Here is a 22,998-nt window from a genome sequence, read left to right on the forward strand (position 1 = left end):
GATGCTGTATATACTTTATTTACAAGGATTTGGAATTTCCAGAACTGCTTGGAGTTGCTAGCAATAGGTCCAGGGCTTGCCAGTCATATTCAGGTTTATTTGCACCACCTCTTTTATTTTAATCAGGTTCTTATTATGGCACTCTTAAACATGGCTAAATAGAAAAGCTTTTGTGCTCAATTCATCTGCATCAATAAGGTCATCACACCTGTAATCATACAGCTAAATCATTAAACTAAAGAAACCTGGTAATTGCAAGAACAGCTTCTGTTTCACTCGTTTTTTTAAGTACTTTGTGTCAGTGTTTCGTATTCTGGCTTGTAATTACTCAAGGGTCATGTAGCCTGGTTTACCTCTAAATAAATAATGAATAATAAAAATATTTTTTTAAGGAAAGCTGCATTTTTTTAAGGATTTAAAGACAGTCTTAAAGATAATACAAAATACTGTGAAGCGTGTCATTCCATACAGTTGGAGTGACCTCTGACTGCATTAATCTGGCTAAAATATCCTTGCTGTCTGTATTGGGTTTTGTACAAAGTAAATAAATCAATATATTATCTGATTTACAATCAGCCTGAATGCTTCTTAATGGTCATTGGAAGACTTTTCACTGGGCTATGATGACTCCTAACTCCTAATTCCACTTAGAAAAATGGATGGTTTTCCTGCACAGCAATGTATTGATGCATGCTGGAGTAACTGGGTGGGTTCAGGTGCCCCTGGCAGGCAAACAGGCATTTCCTCTGGTGCCCTTTGAAACTCTGTGTGCTGGAGCTAAGTACTGAATGAATATTGTTAGGCCATGTGGTAGTATAGTGCTGGAATGGTGGGGAGGAGATGGGATCTGGTGTTTTTTCTGTTGGTCCTTGCTTTCCGGCTCAAGGGATGCTCATCCAACTCCAGCTAAAGCAGTTCAGTTTAAACTGTCACATAAAAGTTGAAGTTGACATTTTGTTTTAGCCAACAGACAGGAAAGATATATTTTATGATTGCTTAAAATGCCAACGTCTGAGTGAAAAAGTTAGAAAGGGACATGCTGCAAACAGACTCATAGGGGCTTGTGGATAGCTTCTTTTTTTTTTTTTTTTTTTTTTTTTTTTTTTTTTTTTTTTTTTTTTTTTAATACAGGTGTGAATAAAACCAGAAATCCTATGTTCAAGCTATTGTCTTTCATTGTATCCTTGGAGCTGAAACAAGAGTGGTCTTTCTGGTGTTTGTCCATACTGCTTTTTAAAGAGAGCGGTTCTGATCTATGGCCAGCCCTCCTTAAGCACTGTGATAATGCTGTCATTCATTATTAACAGAGAGCAGAGGAGAAGTGGAGGCCTCAAATACATCAGGAACAAGCAAGTGGGGAAATGAAGGTATCAATTATGTATCTGCCATGTTGATGATGCTCTTACAGAGTAGATGTTTTCCCCTAAGGGAAGAATCTGCTTGGGAGAGCAAAGCATATTCTCAGTGCCTTCTCTGACAACAAGATGACATCTCCCCAGCTGAAGCTTCAGCAAGCCCCTTTCTTTAGCCCTTTTACCTCCCAGGAGTACTTGATGCTCTGGTTAGTCCTGGCCTGGTGCCTGGATCTGAAAGGAGAGTGCTTCTGCCTCTCCCACAGGGAAGTGGGATCCTGGTTTCCAGCCCTACCTCCACAAGGGACAAGCACCTGTGTGTGCTGTGAACAGGGCAGGCTCCAGCCCAGCATGCCAGTGCAATGAGCTGAAGGGCAGCAGCTTTCTCATTTGTAATTTGTTCCAACTGAAATTTGTTGGGTTTTTTTATTACCAGTGCCTCATTTCCATAAACACTGATTCCATGGAAAGACTGAAGTAAAAAAATATGTATGAATACAGCCTCAAACTTTCATGAAGATGGTTCTACAATTCCACTGGGTTTTACTATAGTGATTTATAGTGCCATCACCTTGCTTGATGGAATTACTGTTTGTTGATTGTGTAGGATAGGGACCATACTGATTTTTAAAGTAAAACTGAACCCCATCACAGTAGCATAGACTTGTTCTTTGACATGGACATGCCTCTGAATGTCCAAGTTTAAGCTGGCAAAAGAAGGGCAGCTAGACTCACAAATACATCAGCTTGTGCCTGATTTTCCCCACCTTGGCCCTAGTAAAGAACAAGTTACAGGGAATAAAACAGCTGTTTGCTCTGTGGCTGGGGATAGAGGGTAATGAAACGTGATGTAGAATAAAAGTCAGCTGCAACTTGGCAACTCCCTTTTCCTCATAACCAAGAAGATGACTTAGACTGTATTAAGAATTATGATACTATACATACAGAATTATATGAATGATTTTTACAGGCTGTGGTTTTAGAGTTGGCAAAATAGTATTTTGACTAAGAAGACTGTGTTTAATCATTAATAGGTTGTTCTGAGTATTTTGGAGTTTTACTATTATTGTTTATTCTAGTTGGTATCTAGCAACAAAGACAAGAATTTTAAAGGCAGCCGAAAACTGAACTTAAAAATAAACACAGTTCTCTCTACAAAGACGGCAGAGCTAAAAGCCTGTACAAATATTTGCAACGACAGCAACAATCAGAAATTTGCTGGTTGGGTTTAAAAGTGTTCTTGACCTCCCTGGCAGGGTTCTGAGGCCAGCAAGGTCACAGAAAGAGACTATTTGCTTTGAGGTTGACTTGCACACATTTGGACAAGTGGAATATGCTGTTTCCTGTTCTAGAAAAAAAAGGTGTTGAAGTGGTGCCAGTGTAGAAGAAAATGTTGCTCTTTAAAGGCAGCACAATGAGCTCTGGGCTGTCCTGTCCCAGGAATTTAATGACATGACTGATCAAGTTGCTCCTAAGGTTTTAGGTATGTAAATGTGCTGTTATTCATAGATCAGGAACTCCTTGTTATAGTACTTAGGAGTGGGGAAGCATTGGGATGAGAGCCCACGAAACCAAATCTGCTTTCAGATTATATATAAACATGTTAATTGTGAAATATTTGGTTAAAGATAGTAATAATGAAGATTAAAACACCTGTAATATTCATACAGAATATGCCAATGTGTTTGGCAAGGGCACTGGATGGTCTGGAATGAGTTGGAGTGGGTTCCCCACCTTTTTCATGCTGAAGAGGAAAATAGCTGATGATGTCAGCATTTCAGGTGGTCATTGCTTCAGCACTGGATGTGTTGAAGGCATCAGAGCCCCTCTCACAGCTGTTGGCAGTGAGCTCAGGTGATCACTTCCTGGCAGAAGTCTTCCCTCTCTTCACAGACTTCTCTCCCCTTCACTCCTGTTCTGTTCCTGCCCCAGCTCAGTGGTACACTCTACAGCTCAGTAGTAGGAGCTGACTCAATTTTAGAAACCCAGACAAAAGGCTATTTTTCTTTTGTTTCAGTGCAGTGATAATGTGCAGCCTTACAAATGGTCACCAGAATGGCTGGTGGTTCATCTGAGGTTTCTGTTGTGGTGGTGCAAAAACACAGGCTGAGATGACTTGGAAGTCCACTTGTGTGGGCAGCATAAAGCTGTACCTGAGTGCTGCCTCTGCCTGCAGTGGTGATGCCTTCCTGGGACACAGCTAGAGATCTTCAGGGGAATGCCTCTGTCTTTCCAGGTCTGTCAGAGGCATGGCTGAAAAGCAGTGGAGAGGGATCAGCAGCTGAAGTCCTTTAACCAGTGATGCAGAGTAAGTGAGTTAGCAGAATAATCTCCTAACATCCTACAGCATCTCCTTTGGGATGATGCACACCTCCAGAGAAGCCAGCCAGCTGAGACCTGTGACAGCCTCAAGCTTGCTTAGGGGTGGAGAGGAGAGGAGCTATAAACAACCCAGAGGAACTCTGGCCATGCTTTGCTAGGTAGAGAGGACAGTGAGCAGCCAGGGCCACCTGAGGCTGTGGTGTACCTACTGCCCCATCTTTCCTGTCAGTCAGCTGGCACCAGGGATGCTTCCTTGCCTTCCCTTGCCTCAGCAGGTGCTGCTGCTGCTGCTAAAACCAGCCATCCAAGGGCTTCTGGCCTGTTTGGGGCAGATGGAGAGTAAATTGCTGTTTGCTGGGGAAGTGGAAACCAGGGCCAAAGGCTTCCCTGTGACTCTCTCACCCAGTTTTATCTCAGCATCAGTATAACACACCACTGCAACGGTTGGTTGCTTTTAATTCCTCTTTATCACCACACAGGAGAAGGGCCACAGGTGATTCAGTTTATTTTCACGTTTCTAGCCAATATCTGCTGGGGAGATTTACCACTTGCCTGCAGCTAAAATGATTCATTGTAAGTTTATTACAGGTATTTTTCTCCCCCATATTAAGGCTATGCCAAGAAAAGTCAGTAAAGAAGTATTTCCAGTTTTGCAGTTCTGGTTTTCAGATGTGATATTTTAAAATATCAATACAGAATTTAATAAGATGTGTACATGCAGCTTACTTTTAGGTGAAATTACAAAATCATCCAGAAACATGTAATCTATAAGTAGAAATATATACCACTGTACTCCAAGGAGATTTATCCCTTAATATTCAGACACAAGAAGCATTAATTTTCAATTAGGAGCTCAGTTGCCCAAAGTAGTTTAGTTGCTCTTTTATGTACACTGCTTTTAGTTGTTTTTTCTGTCCTCCCACATGTTATTGTGCCTGGATTTTTCCCCCTCCCTGTTTTTGTGGAGGAGTTGCTTTGACCTTTGATATGATGTTTCATATATCTGGAAAATGTAACTGTCTGTAAACTTTCCTTTTTATTTTTTTCTCAAGTATTGGGGTTCACGATAAAAGAATAAGCAGCCTGCATTAAACCTATGATCTCTTTCCTTCTGGTTGGAGCTGGCTGTGTCCAGGATGAGAGAGGAGGTAGCAAGAAGATTTTCAGCTCAGTTGCTTTCAAACCTGTATAAGAGGATGGCTGAGCATTTGCTTGCTCCTTCTTCAGGAAGCTGGAAGTGTGGAAGTTAAACATTTTATTGAAGAGGAGGAAGAAATTGTGTAGCTGTTCCAATAAGGACTGCATGTTGCCAAAATGTAAATAATTAATTTACAAACATATGTTTATGGGCATATTGCAAGCATAGGTCACATCTTTATTTTTTTTCAGACCTTAAGAGAATCCCTGATGACATAAGAAACAGTTGAGAAGAGAGATGGTGTGATTTTAAAGGTCTGACTGTAGTACTCAATGCACTGTAGAACACACACAGCTCAGATGCCAGTGTAGATGGAGCAGATGAGTCTGAACCATGAAGTTCCTGCATGGGAAGTGTAATTTAGTGAGGCTGGGAAGCCCTGGCTTGGCTGTGTTGCCTTTGGTATTTCTAGTGTCTCTACAGAGTGTCCTACTACCATAGCTTTGCTTTTTTTTTTTTTTTTTTTCTGTAGAATTAACTCCGTGGGAGTGAAAACTATATTGTGAAGTAATGCTGAAGCTGGATGTTACAAGTGTGTTACCTGCATTTGGGATACACTAGCAGAAGATAATTTGTGATAATGATGGCCTGTAGCCTAACAAACCAACCAACAGCACTTAAGTTGAGGTGGTTATTGTGACCAGGGAAAAAAAAAGCAACATTTTTTGCACTTTACCCCAATGATGCAGCAAGCACATATCAAGCCCCAAAGTTAACCCTGGTTTATGTCCCATTTCTTGTGTAATTAGTAGGAAGCCCAGGTCAGGTCTCCTGCTTGCTTGCTGGGATCAGTGTCTTGTAGGACTAGGGCATTCTGCCTAAGAGACAGATAGCTAAATAAGCTTTTCCAGGCCTTCAGCCAGGTAATCCCAGGTACAGCTAAGAAAGTGAGAACTAGAATACATAATTGTTTGTAACTTTGGTCATATTCCTTTTCTGCACACTGCAGAAGAGAACAGTGTGGCGGAGCATCCCTCTGAGCCACACGGCTCTTTGAAATGTGGAGCCCTGAGCATCCATGCTATCCCTTTCAGGGAAGCACAGGCTTCCCTCTTTCCCTTTAAAGTACCTGTGTAGCAGTACCTGTGCTTTTTGCAGAGCTTAGGTAGACCATCACAGGCAGAATAGAATGTGGTCTTTTGAGCTGAATTTTCCACTCTTGCCGTGTTTGACTTTCTGCAGCAAGGTAACATTTTGCTTGTGGAAGCAATGGGAGTTGCAGGGTTCAGACTTGAAGCCCTTTCTGGACTTTGGCACTGCTGATCCAAGTGTGATTTCAACAACCCCAAAGGCATTTGTGTGTGTATCCTTGTAGAAACCTGGAGGTATTCAGGCTGTCATCTCCATCCCTGCTGTGGTTATCCTAGGAGGATTCCCTCTGGCTCTTCCAGAGCAGCAGCCAGCCTCTCTGTGAAGTAGCCACTACCCAGCCTGTTTAGCTCATTGCTAGTGGGAGGTCCAATTAACATTTGGCAATATTGGCAGTTCCATATGGAAACTACCACTCTGCCGCCCACGTTTGAACTTCAGCTTTTTCCTTTCATTTAATTAAAACACAATCAAGTCAATTAGTTCATGACAGAGTTTCTCCAAAGCTAAACTCCAGATGTATGGCAAGGCAAAAGCATGCAGATGCCAATTCATTGTGCTGCCTGAAGGAAGATTATGTCTCTCCCATTTACGAGTTTATCCATCATGGGTTAGCTGTATTCTTTCCCTTCCATGTAGATTAAAAAAAACTCAACAACAACAAAAAACCAAACCAAACCAAAAACACATACAAAACAAAAATGTGAGAAAGAAAAAAAAATCCCATCTGGTTCAGGTCAGGAAAAATAATAATTTGAGATACTTTTTGAAAACGACATTTATAGTGTCAGAATGACTTCTGATTTTTAATGACTACGTCAAACCTTTTATCATGCAGTGCATTGAAGTTTGCCAGTAAGCTCAAGGAATAAGCAGCTTATATTCTATTGCAACTTGACGACTTACTGCTAATTGGGGATAATAGGCAGCTGCAAAAACATGTTCATTTTGCTGGCATAGAAACCATGATTTCCAACTCTGCCCTCTGGCAAGGCAGTATAGAAAATCATATTGTTGTCAGAAGAGGTCTTGAGGTCTCAATAAACCAAGATGACTTTTGCAGCACATGCCTTCAAGGCAGCAGAGTACAGTGAGAGGAAGAGAAAAAAATAACTATACCAGCTAACTGGTAGTTAATAAGCACAGAAATTGTGTCAAAATCCACATGTAAAATAGCTCTGAACTGGGGCCAAGGCACCTTGTGCTGCATTTCTCAATTCATTCATGGTTGGGCAATACCCTGAGTCACCTGTATTCTGACAGGGTGAAAAGGTTTTCCTCACATGCATTAAGAGTGATGTGGTGATACCATGGCAATACTGCAAGAGAACTATTGCTAGTGAAAGTATTAGCCACCAGTGCTACCTTAGTGCCTTGATACCAGCAGGGCACTTGGTTGTGTGCCTTTTTCCCTGATGGTTATGTTGTCCAGCAATAGGAGAAGGACTTTGCCTTCATCTTGCCACTCTTAACCTTGCTATATGACAAGGATCCAGAGCAGAGTTGCAGTTCAGGTGGGTGAGCCATGGTTGATGTGGGTGAGAGAAGGGATTGCAGCATGAAAGGTGCAGCATGGTGGGGAAAGAAGAGATCTTGACTGTTCTGCTGGTACCATCTTGTTCTTAACAGCCCTGATGTGAGAAATAAACCCTTAAGTATATACCAGTACTCCAGCAGGGTTGGATTCACTTGGTTGTGTAGAAGGGTGCTGGTGAGGGGAGTGCAGGTTAGGTTCTTCTGCTGGCTTTTCATTTTCTCTGCCAAGAGAAGACATACACAGAAGCAAAAAAATACAGAATAGCTAATGTCATAAATATAGTCCTCTTTCCTTTTGGTCATTAATTTCTTTAAGTCAAAGCTTTTTAAAAATGATCTTGCTGCGTTCCAGATCACAAGGCCTGGAACCAGCAGAAGCACACTGTTTACTTCACAGAATTGATATTAGACTTGCTTGAAATGATCTGGTGGGTTGTTCTTCTGTTGCATTCTGCTGTTATAAAGTTAGTTGTAAGTTCTTATCTGAAGAAAGTTTGAGCATGTGCCAGTGCTGACGTCTTAGTGTTGAAGTGTACCATGCCCTGGGAAAACTGTGATGATTTCACATGCCTGCCTCAGCCACACAGCATCTCTGGAGATCTTTCACAGCAGTAAAGTGTTTCCTCAGCAGCTACAGAGATCAGTGCTGCTTATTGCAAGTAGCCTTCCTGGGCTAAGACATGTTCAGGCATCTCTAAGCATTTGTAGGAAAGTCAGGGTCATCCACAGACTGATCTAATCTTCTCTGGCTGCCCACAGGCTTGAAGAGAGAATGTCCTTTTGGTACATTTTATCTAATTGACAGCTCATGTGGCTCAGTTAGGCTTTGCAGTGTCTCTGCTAGCCTTGTTGTTAGCCTTTTGCAGCAAGATCTCCTCGTGTGACATCGACATCCAGGATTCATATCCTCACTTCTTTTCCTTCTTGTGCACCTGGTTGATCCTAAAGCTGGAAAATCTTTGCCTAGGGCAAGGGACTGGAATATGGTCATGTAAACTATGCAGGTGCTATAGCCAGAAGTCCTAGTGTCAAACTTATTAATAATGTTTATTGAAGGCAATGAAGTGGCTCGCTGGCTTTTTGAAGATGGTGGGAAGAAGGCAGGACTTCAAGACACTATATATACAAATAAAAAAGTACTACAAGTCAGCAAGCTCCTCTAAACCTTGGGAAGCTAAGATATCTTTTTTTCCCTCAGTGAATATGTATAATGTTTATAATGATTAATAGAAGGTAGATAAATTATCTGAGGTGAAAAACACACCACTTTATTCTGAAGTAGTGTGCATGTGAAGCATCAGTTTCCTGTGGAGTGTTTCAAACAAGAGGAGTAATAACGTTTATAAAGGTCTTTCCATAAATGCTCTGAAATACCATTGCTGAAATTGTGGGGTTTTTTCCTAGATAGTTTATAAACCGATAAAATGTGATAGCTTTTGAATATATGTATATACACAAAATATATGTGCTTTTGAATATAAATAAGTTCTTTTTTCTAGACATTAGTTTATCTTGGATTATTTCTAAAGTTAGTCTGTGATATCTAGCTATGCTTATTCCTTCTTTTCAAATGCATATTTCAAATGAGGGGATTGGTACAAGGTCCATGGATTAGTAAATTCCCAATTTTGAACACTTGTTGAATTCACTAGATAAATCAGCTCCTTGCCTTCTGTTGTCAGAAGGAATTAATGTTGACATCTGTTTTCAAAAGTTTCTATCTTCCTGAATAGAATTACTGGCCACGAATTTCATGTATTTGCTCAGTTTGAAGCAGACAGATTTCTGTAGCTAGGAGGAATGTCATTATTTTGGAGTTACCAGTTTTCAGCAGAGGGCAGAACAGGAACTGATGCAAGTTTGTATTTCTCTGTGGGGAGCTATTGGATGGAGCCCTAATCCTCCTCCATTTCTGCTGGTAGGCACAGGGTGAAAAAATCTAGATGAGGCTTTTGTGAAAGTGGTCTCCCGCAATAGACTGTATTCCATGACTCAGGGGGAGTTGAAAGGATCAGCATTCTAGTGCTTATAAGACCATGCTGTCTATCACCAGGATGCAGGCTCTTCACACCAGTAGCCCAGCCTTTCTGAGCCATTGGAGAGAAGAGTGTAGGTTTTGTCCTGATGCCTCTAGGGCGGGTAGCCTCTCACTCCACTGAGCTGGTATCTCACTGCTTCTGCCAGTGAGATAATGCCTGGCACCTGTCCCAGGACAAAACTCCACAGCCAACAGATCCTGGTCTCTTTTCTTCATGACTTCACTTCTGAGTATTTGGATTTACTAGTGCTGATTTCACAGGGAAACCGTGTGTTTCCACATCCCTCAACACCATGGGAATCTTGACTGGGAGGGACTCAGAATGTTACTTGGAGCAGGACTGTTCCTGACAGACAGTAGGTGAGGTCGGCCCCGGAAGGAGCTTTGGAGATTTGAGCCTTCAAACCCTCCCAGGACCTGTTCCAGTGCTGCGTTACCCAACTCCTGGTGGTGTTTTCCTTACCTTTTACCTGGCTTTTCCTGGCTGCAAACTGTGGCCCTCATCCCTTCTTATGTCTGCTAGAATTGAAAAAATAAATTTTGCTCTCTTGTCTTTGTACATACACAGCAAATAACTGTAATTCTCCCTTAGATCCACAGTTTCCAGCAGGGGCTTCTGTATTCCGCAGGGGACTGCACTCCATTGCTTACAGGCAATGCCTGTAAGCCCAGACAAAAGTGCAATCCCTAATTTCAAGCAAGGCACCCCTGCAGGGCTCCTTGTGCTGCTCTATCCCTTTCTGCAGAGCTGCTCACTGCCTTTGGTGATCTTCTCATCCCTCGCCTCTCTCCTGGCTTCTCAGAGTGGTAGCTGCTTCATTTTAAGGCAGTCTCATTTTAAATCTCTCTAAGGTTCACCTTGTTCTCCAAGGTTCACCTTATTCTCCAGGGCACACGGGTGAGGAAGCTTATCACTTGTTTTAACTTTGCAGACTTCAATGAAGTTATAAAAAGTGAATCTTTTTTCCCAGTACTTTATTTCAAAACATTGGAAATAAAGTTTCTTGGACTCTGTTTGCATTACATGAGCTTTTTACAGAAAATATTTTCTTTTTTAGCATCCTGGATCAATCTAAAGCCTAGGACAAATATAGGAGTCATTAAATGCCATTTGTCTGAGAAACAGAATAATAAGATTGCACCATGATGTTATGTAGCTGGATATGTATCTTTTTAGCAGCTAGGACACAGGACCAGGATTCAGGAAGCTATTTGGCAAACATAAAATTAAGCACTTAACAATTCTGTGCCTCGTATTTTCCAGCTGTAAAATGGGGACATTGATATTTCTTTCTTTGAATAGCATTTCTGATTTAATGATCTATGATTATCATTACTACTGTTCAGAGAGGCATCAGCTCTGTCCAGAGTTGGTTATAATTAGAATTTTTAGATGAATGAAAGCAATTACAGAGTCTATATGCCACAAAGAGTTAAGCCCATGATTAATTTTGTGTCTCTGAGTAAGGGAAGTTACTTCATTGCTCATAGGAGTAAAATTCAGTACATTGGAAGTGTTTGCAGGACTACAAATGGAAGGCTTTAAGAAACCTTCATTCTTAAATAGAAATAAAAACCAGCAGATTTTTCAGGGTAGTTTATTTTAACCGTATGCTACAGCATGTTGTGCGATGAGTCTTAACTTGGTTCACAAAACTCAAAGTGTGGCCATTGATGCAAGTATTGGCTTTCTTATCATTCAATATGGTTTTGCAGTAAAGAAATCCTTCTTTATATTTTGGTTCCAGTTCAAAAGCTTATTGTTAAATATGCTTTGTTAATAAGAAGCCTGACTCATGGTAGGCTGTGCTGGAAAGGACTGATTACCAGAGATATCAGACAGACCCGTTCCCATTCCACTGCCAGAACAGTTATCTTGAGAGTTTGTTTAAGAAAGGAATTCATTTTACCCCAAAGAAACAGCTTACATTTTCACATTGCAAGGGTTTTGTATTCTATGTGATGATATAGCTAGTTATTCAACTTTACCAAGGACTGGGAAAAAGTCACCCAAACGTATGTTGAAAGAAACTCTCCTGTAGTGATAGAAAACCACAGGCCTGTGCAAATATGCCAGATAAGCATCACAAGAAGCAAGTTCTGGAAAGCTGCAGTTGAGGTGCTGAGAAGCAGTGAAGCCCAGGGCTGCCTTCTGGAACAGGAAAAATCCATGTTGATGCACACAGACTGTTGCTATCTGGTAGTAGAAGAGTTTAGCTGTTGGGTACTATTTTGATTTCCATGCTTCAGTTATTTTTATTTCTTTTCTTTATACAGTTGATGGTTTGGACAAGGCTTCAATTGCTAACTCAGATGGACCAGCCCCAGGATCCCAAACTCCCCCCTTCAAGAGAAAGGGCAAACTCTCCAACATTGGCAAAATCTTTAAACCTTGGAAATGGAGGAAGAAGAAGACCAGTGAAAAATTCAGAGAAACATCAGCAGGTATATCTGTGGCCCTTTGGTGGCAAACAGTAGAAAACACTCTGTTGGTTTTGCAGGTTAACATTTAAGAAGCTCTTTGAATTTGTTAGATTGCAGGGATTATTTAGGCATGGTTGACATACAGAAAAACAGTTTGATCCTTGGCAAGGAACAACTGAACCTTGTTCAGCTTCTGTTTTGAACCTAAAATACACAGCTGATTTATTTATTATACATATCCTCAAATATATTGGAAAATCTTCCTGTCCTCCTGGTAGTCAATGACTTGAATTATGAAACGAGCCTTGCCTTCGTGAGGGCAGAAGTTTGGGGGAGAAGCAGATGTGGCCATCCCCAGCAGAAGAACAAGGATCAGCTCTGCAACCCCTGCCTTCATAGAGGCTGCTCTGCCCCCTTCACTTCCCCACTGACAAGGCTGGAAGGAAGGATGGTCTGAAATCAAATGCTGTGATTGAATTATGTTCTGTCTGAAAAAGAGGGATATTGAAGGCTGGGATTTAGTTAGACAAACATAGTTGTTTGGGGCCACCTGAGATGCTCTGGGATGCCCTGGCTGCTCTCCCTGAAGGTTTGATATCATATTTGTCATCCCTGTGCAGCTCCAAAACCCTGGGACATCTGAAATGGCTGTAGACATTCTTGTTTAGAAAACTGAATGCCACCCTGCATATATGTGTGTGTCTTTGTGTCACTGCTCTAGCCAAACTTTCTCTATAAAAATCCCAAACTTCTGGTTTGAGATTCAAACATTTAATGTTGTTGTTTCCTAAACTTGAGTCTAATTAAGAGTCCACTGGGCTTCTGTGAGCTCTTTAGATTCATTGCCACAGTGCAAGCCCTCTGTCTACTGTCTTCCAAGGCTGTAGGCAATAAAAGCAACTCTAGTCTCCTAAAGTGTTTTCAGTAGGCTCCCCATAACTCTCAGAAATACACTGCTTCACATTCTAAACCCATACCAACCTCTGACAGTTACAGCAAGAAGCTCAATGGTTTGACAGTGAAACTTCTAAAACAAACTTTATTTACACAAAAAGGAAAAAGAAGCCATTTTCTCTGGTGTCTTCATCACTCCAGGTGCCAGCTGAAGTTTTGCACAGACTTCTGAGATGTTCAAATCTTTTTTTCTCTCCTTTTTCCTTTTTTTTTTTATTTTCCCACATACCCTGCAAAAAATCCCCCAGTATTTCTTCTACTACTGCAATCAAAAATATCCCCTCAGTCTGATATCTCCTTCATTGCTTCCCATTTCCTTCAGCTTTCCCAGTACTTTTATCATATTGCTAAAGCAAAGTTATTTTTAGATAATGACTCCTGAATGTTCTGCAGCTTCTCCTGGACAGGTATGTGATTTTGTATGCAATGAGTTCTTCAGAGTAATGACCATTCATAAGCTGTGTATACAGAAATTCCCTAAACTTTCACAATCTATTAGCATGTGTTAAATTGTTATGCCATTAAATAACAATGCATGTATCATTTTTCAAATATTTTTTTTTAAAAATGAGTATCTGGTAAGTGTGTGTAAAAGATAGTATTTCTTATGTTGTACTATCTTTCTTCCGAGGGCCTGAATCGAGTCTTGCAAGCACAATGCATCAGTTCTTATAATACCAAGGCAAAACATGTGCTCATATTTCTTTTACAAAAGCGGGAAATGAAGCACAAAGCAATTTAAGGTCAACATTTTCAGAAGTGCCTCCTTAGATACTCACTTCTACTTAATTTGCTGGTTTGTTCATGATGTTGTGGTCCTTCAAGACACTGATCTGCTTTTAAACTGTGCATGGGATCACTTACGTTTGTGCTTCATGTGAGGCTGGAATTTGAACTGAGAAGTAGTTTGAATGGCATTCATCCTGCCTTAGATGGTAATTTCAGGGATGAATAAAAATAGTATTCCCTGTATTTCTTGAGGAAATAGACCCAGGACCAATGGAGACTGAGAAGATCTTTCATTTACGTGGCAAGTTGCCCCTTGTTTCTTGCTTAGTGACACAGCAGAAGAAACTTGCTTATCTAACTTGAGAAGGAAATGGGAAGACATCCATTCAAAATAAAAATCCTACAGGATATCCTCTTCCTCACACTACTCAATCAGAGGTGTATTTACATTACCAAGTGGGGGCTGTGTGTTTGCCTGCCTCTTACATACAGGAAGCCCATTTCCTGGCCTGGAACCATGGGAGAGAGCACGATGACCCTCACTTATTGCCAGTTCTCTTAACAGGGCTTCAGCATGCATTCAGTAAATCCACATGCAGCTGAATAAAGGGTTTCTTCTGGGCTATTGCAAGGAACTGTCACTACTTTCTCAGGGTTCTCAATAGGCTTTTTGAAATAGGTTCTTGCTACGGCCTTGCCAGGACATGTACCATGGAGCACTTTTTGTCTTAGGAGCAACTGGAAGATGTTTATAAACAGCAAATACCACAAACATCAAAAAAGGAGGGATATTTAGATGTTAGATGTTAATATCTGTGCCAGTGTGGGAATGATGGTTGGAATTTTTCCCTTTAGCAGCGTATTTTCCACGCTCTATCTCAGAAAGTCTGTTCTTTGGGCACTGGCTGTATGCTTTTTGCCTGGAGGGCTTTCAAAATCAAGGAAAAATAAACATAAAAAGTCATCATCTCAAGGGTTTCTCTCCTCTGCAATGTTTTGCTGCAAAGGAAAAGGCAGTAGTTTGTGTCTTGGCACAAAGTAGATGCCACTTCAAAGCTTCACTGCAAAAGTATATACAGAGAGGGATCAGAAGGCAATTTTAGTTCTTACTAGGTCAGAGAAAAATGAATAATCTGAATTCTCTCAAGCTTCTCTTGGAAGAACAAAACTAAATACTGGAGAATATCCAGAATCTCACAGCACTCTTCAAGTCAAAGAATGGATTTTAAGACTGCCTGAGATTTGCAACTGCTGACCATCACTAAGCAGTCTTTTTTGAGGGGAGAGACAAGCTGCGTTTAGAGGTAAACTCTTTCCATTAGTAGTGTTACACTTATTTGTATTGGGCAAAAAACCAAATGTTTGTGAAGGGGAGTAAGATTTGCTGGAGTAAATGAGGGCTGAATACAGTGGAATAAATTGACATCCTTTTTGATGGTTACATCTGAAGTCAGGGCAAGCTCTGCTTCTGACTGCAGTAGGGGAAGGGTTTTGACGTGGGATTTTCTGATTCTTCTGGACCATGAGACTTGAGACTGCCTGCCTGTCTCACTTCAGCCTTCTTCAATAGCAACGACTCAACCAGTTACCTTCACAGTAAGGACTGATCTCTTTGTAATTAATCTCAATACATACATGTACACAGATGGAGAAATTGTTCTTTCCATTTTATTATTGCTTAAAGTTATAAACAGTACATTAGTGTTCATGTTGAAATTTTATATATATATAGTCACACCTTTATATATACACTTATGTATCTACATATCATATATATGGCAGAAATGTTGAGATATATATATATATATATTCATGTATATATATATATATATACATTCTTATATACACGTATTGTAGAAAAGATTTGTACTGATAGCATCAGCTGGTTACTCAGCCTACTTGTGCAGAATTTTAAGAGTCTCAAATCAGTCTGCTGAGCTAATTACTTTTGACTACTGCTATGTTTCAGTAAGCTCTCCTAAAATGATAGAGTTACAAAGTCAAGCATTCAGAAGTCAGGAAATGTTTGAATGATGGTGTTGAGTGACAGGATGGTACAAAATACTTGACTGTGTAAATGTGAAATATATTGCATAATCTAAAGTCTGCAATAAACCATAAATTATTATGATGAGTCCACATTGACTAAATAGCACCCAATATAAGTTCCTAAGTTGACAGGTTACTCATTCCTCTTATACAAGGGGACATATTTTTGCCACTTTGATTCAAATTAAGATTCTGCGTTTTTCTTTGTAGGAATTAAAATTATGATACTAGCTTGATTTTTAATGGTCTTTCCATGGGCCAAATAATGTTTAAAATAAATTATCTTTTCAAGCTGAATTAAATAAGCTTAATCAGTTTAAATAAAAACACTTATCATGGCTAACATTTTAGAAGATGGAGGACTGGGGCTTAAGCTTCTTACCTGTTCACAAATTTTCTAATATGTGAAATGGAGATAGTTATGTCTCAGGGTTGTTATGAAACCTGTGTAATTTATTAAATGCTTTGAGGATTTTTAGTTGAAGTGTAAGGGCTTCATCCCTTTTAATGAAAATTGGCATTTCCCATAATAATTAATTCAATACAGTTGTTAAGTCAGTGTTGCAGAACTGAAAAAAATACATCATCCTGAAAACTAGAGAGAGGCATTGGTGGAGGAAGGTCTAATTCAATGTTCTTAAGCTTGATGGAAAAAGCATTAATGTTTTCAAGTGGGATTGAATTGCCACACAGATAAGTAAGAGATCATCTCATTTCACTGTTCCCAAGAAAACAGATGTAAAAAGCAAGCAGGGAAAAAAAAGAGTGGGAATTAAATAATATTTGTAATGCTGAAATAATAATAAAACAATATTTATAGTGCCAGCAACAAAACAAGTATAAAGTGCATGCGTAAGGTGTTCATCCTTCAGGGCTGAGTCAAAGGAGATTTCACCTGCTCCTGAATGTATCTGCCCTCTAGAAAGACCAAGACACTCCATCCATGCCTGCCCACATAGTCCTCTGTCTTCATGACCCCCTATCTCTTTTAAAACAGTCTTTGTGGGACTGCTTCCCTTAATGAAAAGCCTAGGGTGCAAGCCTGGAGTGTGCTTGTGTGTCAATGTGACACACAGTTGCAAGGCACATGCTTTAAAAAATATAGGGGAGAAGTTGGAAGAGCTTGTGAGTAATTTAGGTGTGGGACCCAAGGCAGGCTAACTTGACCAGAGTTCATGCTACCACATTCTCCCCAAGAAGGCTGGCTGGTTTTGAGAGTCTGCAGCCACACTCATGGGCCCCTTTATGCTGTCAAATGTGACTTGACTGATGCAGAGCTTTGACCTTTAATGGACAGATCCCTCAAAGCACCTGAGTATATAGACACAGACTTAATGCCAGCTTACATGTTCTTGAGCCAGTAATGCTTCATTTGTGAGCTCTTGTTCTCACAGGCATGAGTAGTTGGAGCTGGACTGGTTAAAATATTTACTCCCTCCAGCTCTTCTGCCAGGAGTTGGTGCTATTTTGATGGGGAAATGCATCCTATGTTGAGGAGTTGCTGAATCCCTGCACACTTTGCAGTGTGAGAAATAAACCTGTACTGTAAATTCAGGAAGCACAGAATCTGAGGGACTTTTTACAAGAGCATAGAACAATAGAACAAGGGGGAATGGCTTTAAACTGGAAGAGGGCTGGTTTAGATAACATGTTAGGAAGAAATTCTTTACTTTAAATGTGGTAAGACACTGAACAAGTGGCCTAGAGTTGTTGTGGATACCCCATTGCTGTAAGCATTCAAGGCCAGGTTGGATGGGTGTTTGAGCAATCTGGGTTAATGGAAGGTGTCCCTGCCCATTGGCAGAGGGGTTGGAATGAGATGGTTTGAGGTCACTTCCAGCTGAAACACAAATTCTGTCATTCTGTTCAACCATCTGCTTCCTTATGGAGAAGGGGAGTGGGAAGCTGTAAGCAGTGATGCCTTCAGGCACCTGAAGATCAGCCAGTCTGGTTGTATCAGCAGCTGAGTACCTGCTGCTGGGAAAGGTGTTTTGCTCTGTATGAAGGGCAGCTTTCTCAGAAGAGTCAAACTGCCTCCCTCTGTGCCTTCACAGGACCCTGTCACTTCACTGTATGGCTGAGTCACTCCAACTGGGCTGGCACAAGTGAGATTAAACACTGCAAGAGGTATTATCACTCTGCACAAAGCTATTAGACTGACCCTAGAGAGTGTTTGAATTAGTTGATGAGACAAATAGTCCTATCCCATAGCATTAATAGGATGAAGTCCAGCACAGCTGAAGCTTCACTACATGCCTGCATCTTGAGGTCCAAACATCACATAGATTTGGGTGTCTGTATGTAAACAGAATCAGGATGGGAGACTACCTTTTCCTAACAGGGTGATGCTCACATTTTACAAGTGATGCTCACATTTTGTGAACATAATGCACCATGGTCCCATGGATCATTACAATAATCTCCCAGATCACTGCATTGGTTTGGGGATGGGATGCAGTCTGGAGCTATTCTATTTTGGCATCTATAAATGATTTTCCCTATAAAATTATTCCTATTTTTCCCATGGGAAATAAACATAATAATTAGGGTCCTTCATGCCACAGTCTTGGTGTTTTTGGTGCTTGGTGTATACTTTTTTTTTTTTTTTACCTAAAAACAGGATGCTGCATTTTTTTTTCCATTAAAGCCAACCAACATTGATCAATGAGGATGAACACAACTTTCTGACTTCTGTTAAAGATTATTTTTGTTGTTGTGTTTTGGTGGGTTTTTTTTTTTTTCCTTCTTCCTCCTTTAAACAGCTTGCATGTCACAAGGGCTACTCTGTGAGTTGCTTGCTCTGAACAGGATCTGTGTCTCACTACTCAAAACCTGTACAAAGCAGCTGGAGGTATCTCCAGCTGAGCTACTCAATCTAGTCAGTGGGAAAAAGGTATTTTTACATGTTAAATGCCTATGCTAGGATGAGTTCAGTTTCACCCTTTTTCCACTGACCATAAAAGAAGCCTCAAGGAGACCTGCTGAGCTGAACATACTGAATCATACTTTCTGGATCAAGAACTTTCTGTGCCAGAAATTGCAGGGCAATATTTTCAGAGACTGTCCATGAAAACCCAGACCACTCCTCCTAGAGAATCAGAGGAAACAAGAGTTCTCTTTCTATAAAATAAAAAATAGTTCTCTACTTTTTTTTCACAAGCATCAGCAGTATGAGAATAAATCTATTCTTAACTGTGCTTTTTCTTTAGTGTTGGAAAGGAAGATTTCGACAAGACAAAGCAGAGAGGAGCTGATAAGAAGGGGAGTGCTGAAGGAAATGCCTGAGCAAGGTGATAACACATTAACTAGAATTTAGCTACTAAGCACTAAACATGTATGATAAAGCCACTGTTGCACTGTTTCCACGTAGAATAAATAGGTGTGAGGAGACAAACTGAGAAGTGTGAGAGGTAATTTGGCCAGCTGACAACTGAAGTTAAGTCAAGGGATTTGTGTTCTGTAACTGCTTCTGCCATAGGTGCCCCAGCTGACTTCTGATCATATCCTGAAGAATTTTAATGTTCCCTGTAAATAAAGTGACTTCTGTGGCTCCTGCTTATTGTTTGCCAGAATTTTTTCTTAATTAGCGGTAAATCTGTTTTTGAGTCAAGGTCTGCTGTCTAAAGCCACTTGACTATAAAATTATACATTTTAGCTGAAAAATTAGGGGCTTTGGAACTCAGAAAAATAAATATAATGCATTTCAGGTATCAAAAAGTACCAATGCTGGGATCATGTGGATCCCACCACTATCACACAGGCGCACAATTGCAGATGGCACCAGCATAAAACTGTGGGGAAGCAATCGCTTTTTTCAAAATGCTCTAAGGTTTCGTAACTGGCATTAGCCAGAATTAGCATTTTGAAAAGCATGAGTAAGCCAAGGTAGATACCTCTATGCTACATCCAGTTATGTTTCTAGCAGCATTCTCTCTAATATTCTTCATCTTTTACAAATCTAAATCAAATAAAAGTCAAGTGAGTAAAATAATTTTCTGTAGCTTAAAATGAAACCATTTGTCATTTTATCAAGGAGTCTTAGAACTCCATGTTTTCCAAAAATAATTTTCTCCTACAAATTGAGTTTTTCTGTGTGATCTGAAGAATCAGTAAAGTATCAGTGTGTATGGGTTGTATCATACACATAGATATTCAGAAGTAAAGAGCTTGTTTGTTGATGTGTGACATCAGTTGTCCATACAGAGTTTGGCTAATTATCAGATTATGACATTCAGCATAGCTGGCTTCTGCACTTGTCTCTGCCAGTGTCATTGTCTCAAAACAAGACTTGCAAACTCTCCATACCTCAGTTTGTCCATCTGTGAATTTGTTGTGGGTTTTGCCACATGCATTACTGGGGACCTGTGTGACCTTGTCCTTTGAAGGTTGCAAATTGTATTTACAGTTGGGACAGTTAATGAAATGTGGTAAGTTCTCAAGTTGCTTACAGGCTGAACATAAATACTATAATTTGTGATAAAAGTATGAATACTTGGGTCATCAGTGTCGTTGACCCTCTCTTCTATCCTTAAAAGGGGATGGGACTTTGGATTTCTTACAGGGATTGAGCAAAGTGAAAGAAAATTATATAAATATGAACAATTTTTTCCTCCCATATCAATCTGATCTGTGTTGTCTTCATCCCACTGTGCTTCATGTTTGATGAAAATTATAATTTTTAAGGACATTTTGAAAGAATATGGGGTTGGTTTGAAGGTGCTAAAAATGGAGAAGTAGGAAAGACAGTTGAGGAGCATGAAGGTAGTTAGAAGGAATGACTATGGGGATGAAAGCTAAAAGAGGAAATTACACGGAGACTTGAAATGTGAGAGGTAAGAAATGAGAAGTGACAGCGTTTCACATGGAGTGAAGAAGAATGAAGTGGAAAGTAGCAAGTGCCACTTGGAGGCAGGAGGTGTTTGCAGAAGCAAGATGTGAATAAGAGGTGGCAGTGTCATATGTGGAGGTGGAGAGGAGAGAGTGGATTTACGAAGCTCTGGAAGAGAGAATGTGAAGAAATTTAATGTTGCATTTAAGGTAAGTGCAAGTGTCAACTGTAGTAAATTAGACGAAGTTAGAAAGACAGAACTCATTTTTTTACAGATCAAGTTGATGTTAATGTGCAGAAGATAATGAAATAATCACCTCAGTGGGAGCACCCAAGGTGATAGGACAGAGGCTGCATAATTGTGTTGAAACCAGGGAAGTGCCAAACATCCAGGTCTGATAATACAGCAAGAAGAGAAGTGGAGTTGCCACAGTTAGTGAAGAAACAATGGGAGAAATCAGAAGAGATGCCATGTTGATTTGCTAATTTTTTGGATTGGCAGCAAGAGAGTCCTGCAGAAAGAAATTACCAGAGAAGAAAATCAGCAGCAACTTTAAAGTGCATGGAACAGAGAAAGCTGTGGGCCAGCAACAGCAGCACTTTTCAGCAATAGAGAGACAAATAGGGAAAGAAAGAATTTTTTTTCAGGATGAATAAAACTCTCAAGCTGAGCTAGTCTGGGTAGGTGAGTAAAGTATCATCAGACCTGAGAAAGAATTTGACTTCCAGAATTTAATTATGGTATGATATGTGATATAGGAAGACTTCACCTTGATTATTAAAACTGGATGATGTCTTCATGACGTATTTTTATTAAGTAAATGGGCACATACATTCTGAGAACTTCTGCCAGAGTTTCTGGCTCATTTATATGCTGGGAGTGCACCACAGTAGTTCTGCAACTCTGCCCTCACGTTGTCCATTTTTGGAGCATGCTGGAACATGTTACAGCTTTATTGTGGTCCATGCACACATTTCTTTGCTGTGTAGACCAGGATGCAGGGATAAGAGGACAGGATGCTCATGAACAGACATGAAGAAGAAAACCAGCATGGACTTCCAAGCCTACTACTGCAGACGTGTCCACCCAAAGGATCTGAAAGTCTATAGAGTTTCTTTCCAGAGTTACTTTCCAGAGCAGATCTACAGCCTGATGTTTCACATTTCAGTAAGTCTTTCTGCTTTTCTTCCACAGAAGCTTGAAAGCAGAGGGATGCTGTGTGTTGTAAGTAGGTGCTAAGTAAGTAGTTAAACTAGGCAATAACTTTTTAATTTTCATTTCAGATGGTGATGTAACAGTAAATTTTGAAACTTCAAATGGACATACCGTAGCCATTGGTGAAGAAACCATACAGGAAGAAAATGTGGTAAAAGTCAGTGGAAATAATGGCACTTTATCAGAGAAAGCATCAGAGTCAGAAGGAAAAAAAGAAGATCAGAAAGGTACATCAACATATTCTTCACAGATTGTTTTTTGCCTGCTTTAAATATTAACATGTTCTTCCACTAGCACCTATACATGCTGTGAGCTCTGTTCTGCCACAAGGATGCCAGCAGAACCTGCTGAGAAGATAAGACTTGTGAAACACCAGTATTCCATTGCTGGTAGGCGCGCCTTTTCCTGTGCCTATGGTAAGGTCATAACGAGGAGCATGATCTGAACATCACAACGCAGCAATGGGGAACAAAGCAACACAGACCCCCTTATGCATCCAAAGGAGATCCCTTTGTTGTAGAAATCTCACCTTTTATGTGCCTTTCTTCTCTACCTGACATAACTGAAACCCAACCGAGACCTAACAGAACTCAGAAGGAGGGCACCCATTGGCTGGCCCAGCTGCAGTGCTGCTGTCTGCGCCTTCTACCATCCAATCACCTTTCTGCTCATATGCTGTCCATGGGTCCCTCCAGCCAATCACCTTTCTCCTCCTACACTGTCCACCATCCCTCCCACCTCACTCCCAACTGCCTCTCGCCCCTCGACCACCTTCTGACCCTCCAGCCTGCAGCTGTGCCTTTCCCATTGGGCCTTCCGGTGAGAACAAACGTTAAATGCTTTTACAATGACTAGCCAAACCCTACATCACAATGCATGCAGGGACGTTCAGTTTCTAAATTCACTGTGAGCCTTTCCTTGTAGCCACAGCCAAGCTTTGGTGTCAGGTTTTCCTCATGAAAGAACACACTGAGTACATATGTATCATCTTGCAGTATCATTGTAGAAGTGGCTCGTGGGTTGAGTGTTCAAAAGTGTTTAGGTCGCTTGAAAACCGTCTATCATTTTGAAAGTAACTTCAGCAACTCATTCCAATTGGTTTTCGTGGAATCTTAAACACTTGCAGTCCAGCTCTTCACAAGCATTCAAGGGGCTGTGTCATTACTGCAAACAGAAACTAGTCCATTTATGGAAAATGTACTTTATAACTATAGAGTTTTCTATAGATTAATTATAGTAAACACTGGTAAATATTTAGCAGTC

General features: G+C 40.5%; 1 protein-coding gene across 3 annotated transcripts in view; it reads left to right on the plus strand.

The window, feature by feature from the left end:
- PHACTR2 (phosphatase and actin regulator 2) overlaps nt 1-22,998 on the plus strand; it is a 103,458-nt gene that overhangs the window by 42,679 nt on the left and 37,781 nt on the right. For all 3 annotated transcript variants that reach the window (XM_083856083.1, XM_083856082.1, XM_083856084.1), the window contains exons 2-4: nt 11,813-11,980; nt 18,901-18,981; nt 21,804-21,962. In XM_083856083.1, coding sequence (XP_083712209.1) covers nt 11,813-11,980; nt 18,901-18,981; nt 21,804-21,962 — 408 coding nt within the window. The remainder of the gene's footprint in view (nt 1-11,812; nt 11,981-18,900; nt 18,982-21,803; nt 21,963-22,998) is intronic.

This window comes from Zosterops lateralis (genome assembly GCF_965231275.1).
Source record: "Zosterops lateralis genome assembly, chromosome: 3".
Taxonomy (NCBI): Eukaryota; Metazoa; Chordata; class Aves; order Passeriformes; family Zosteropidae; genus Zosterops; species Zosterops lateralis.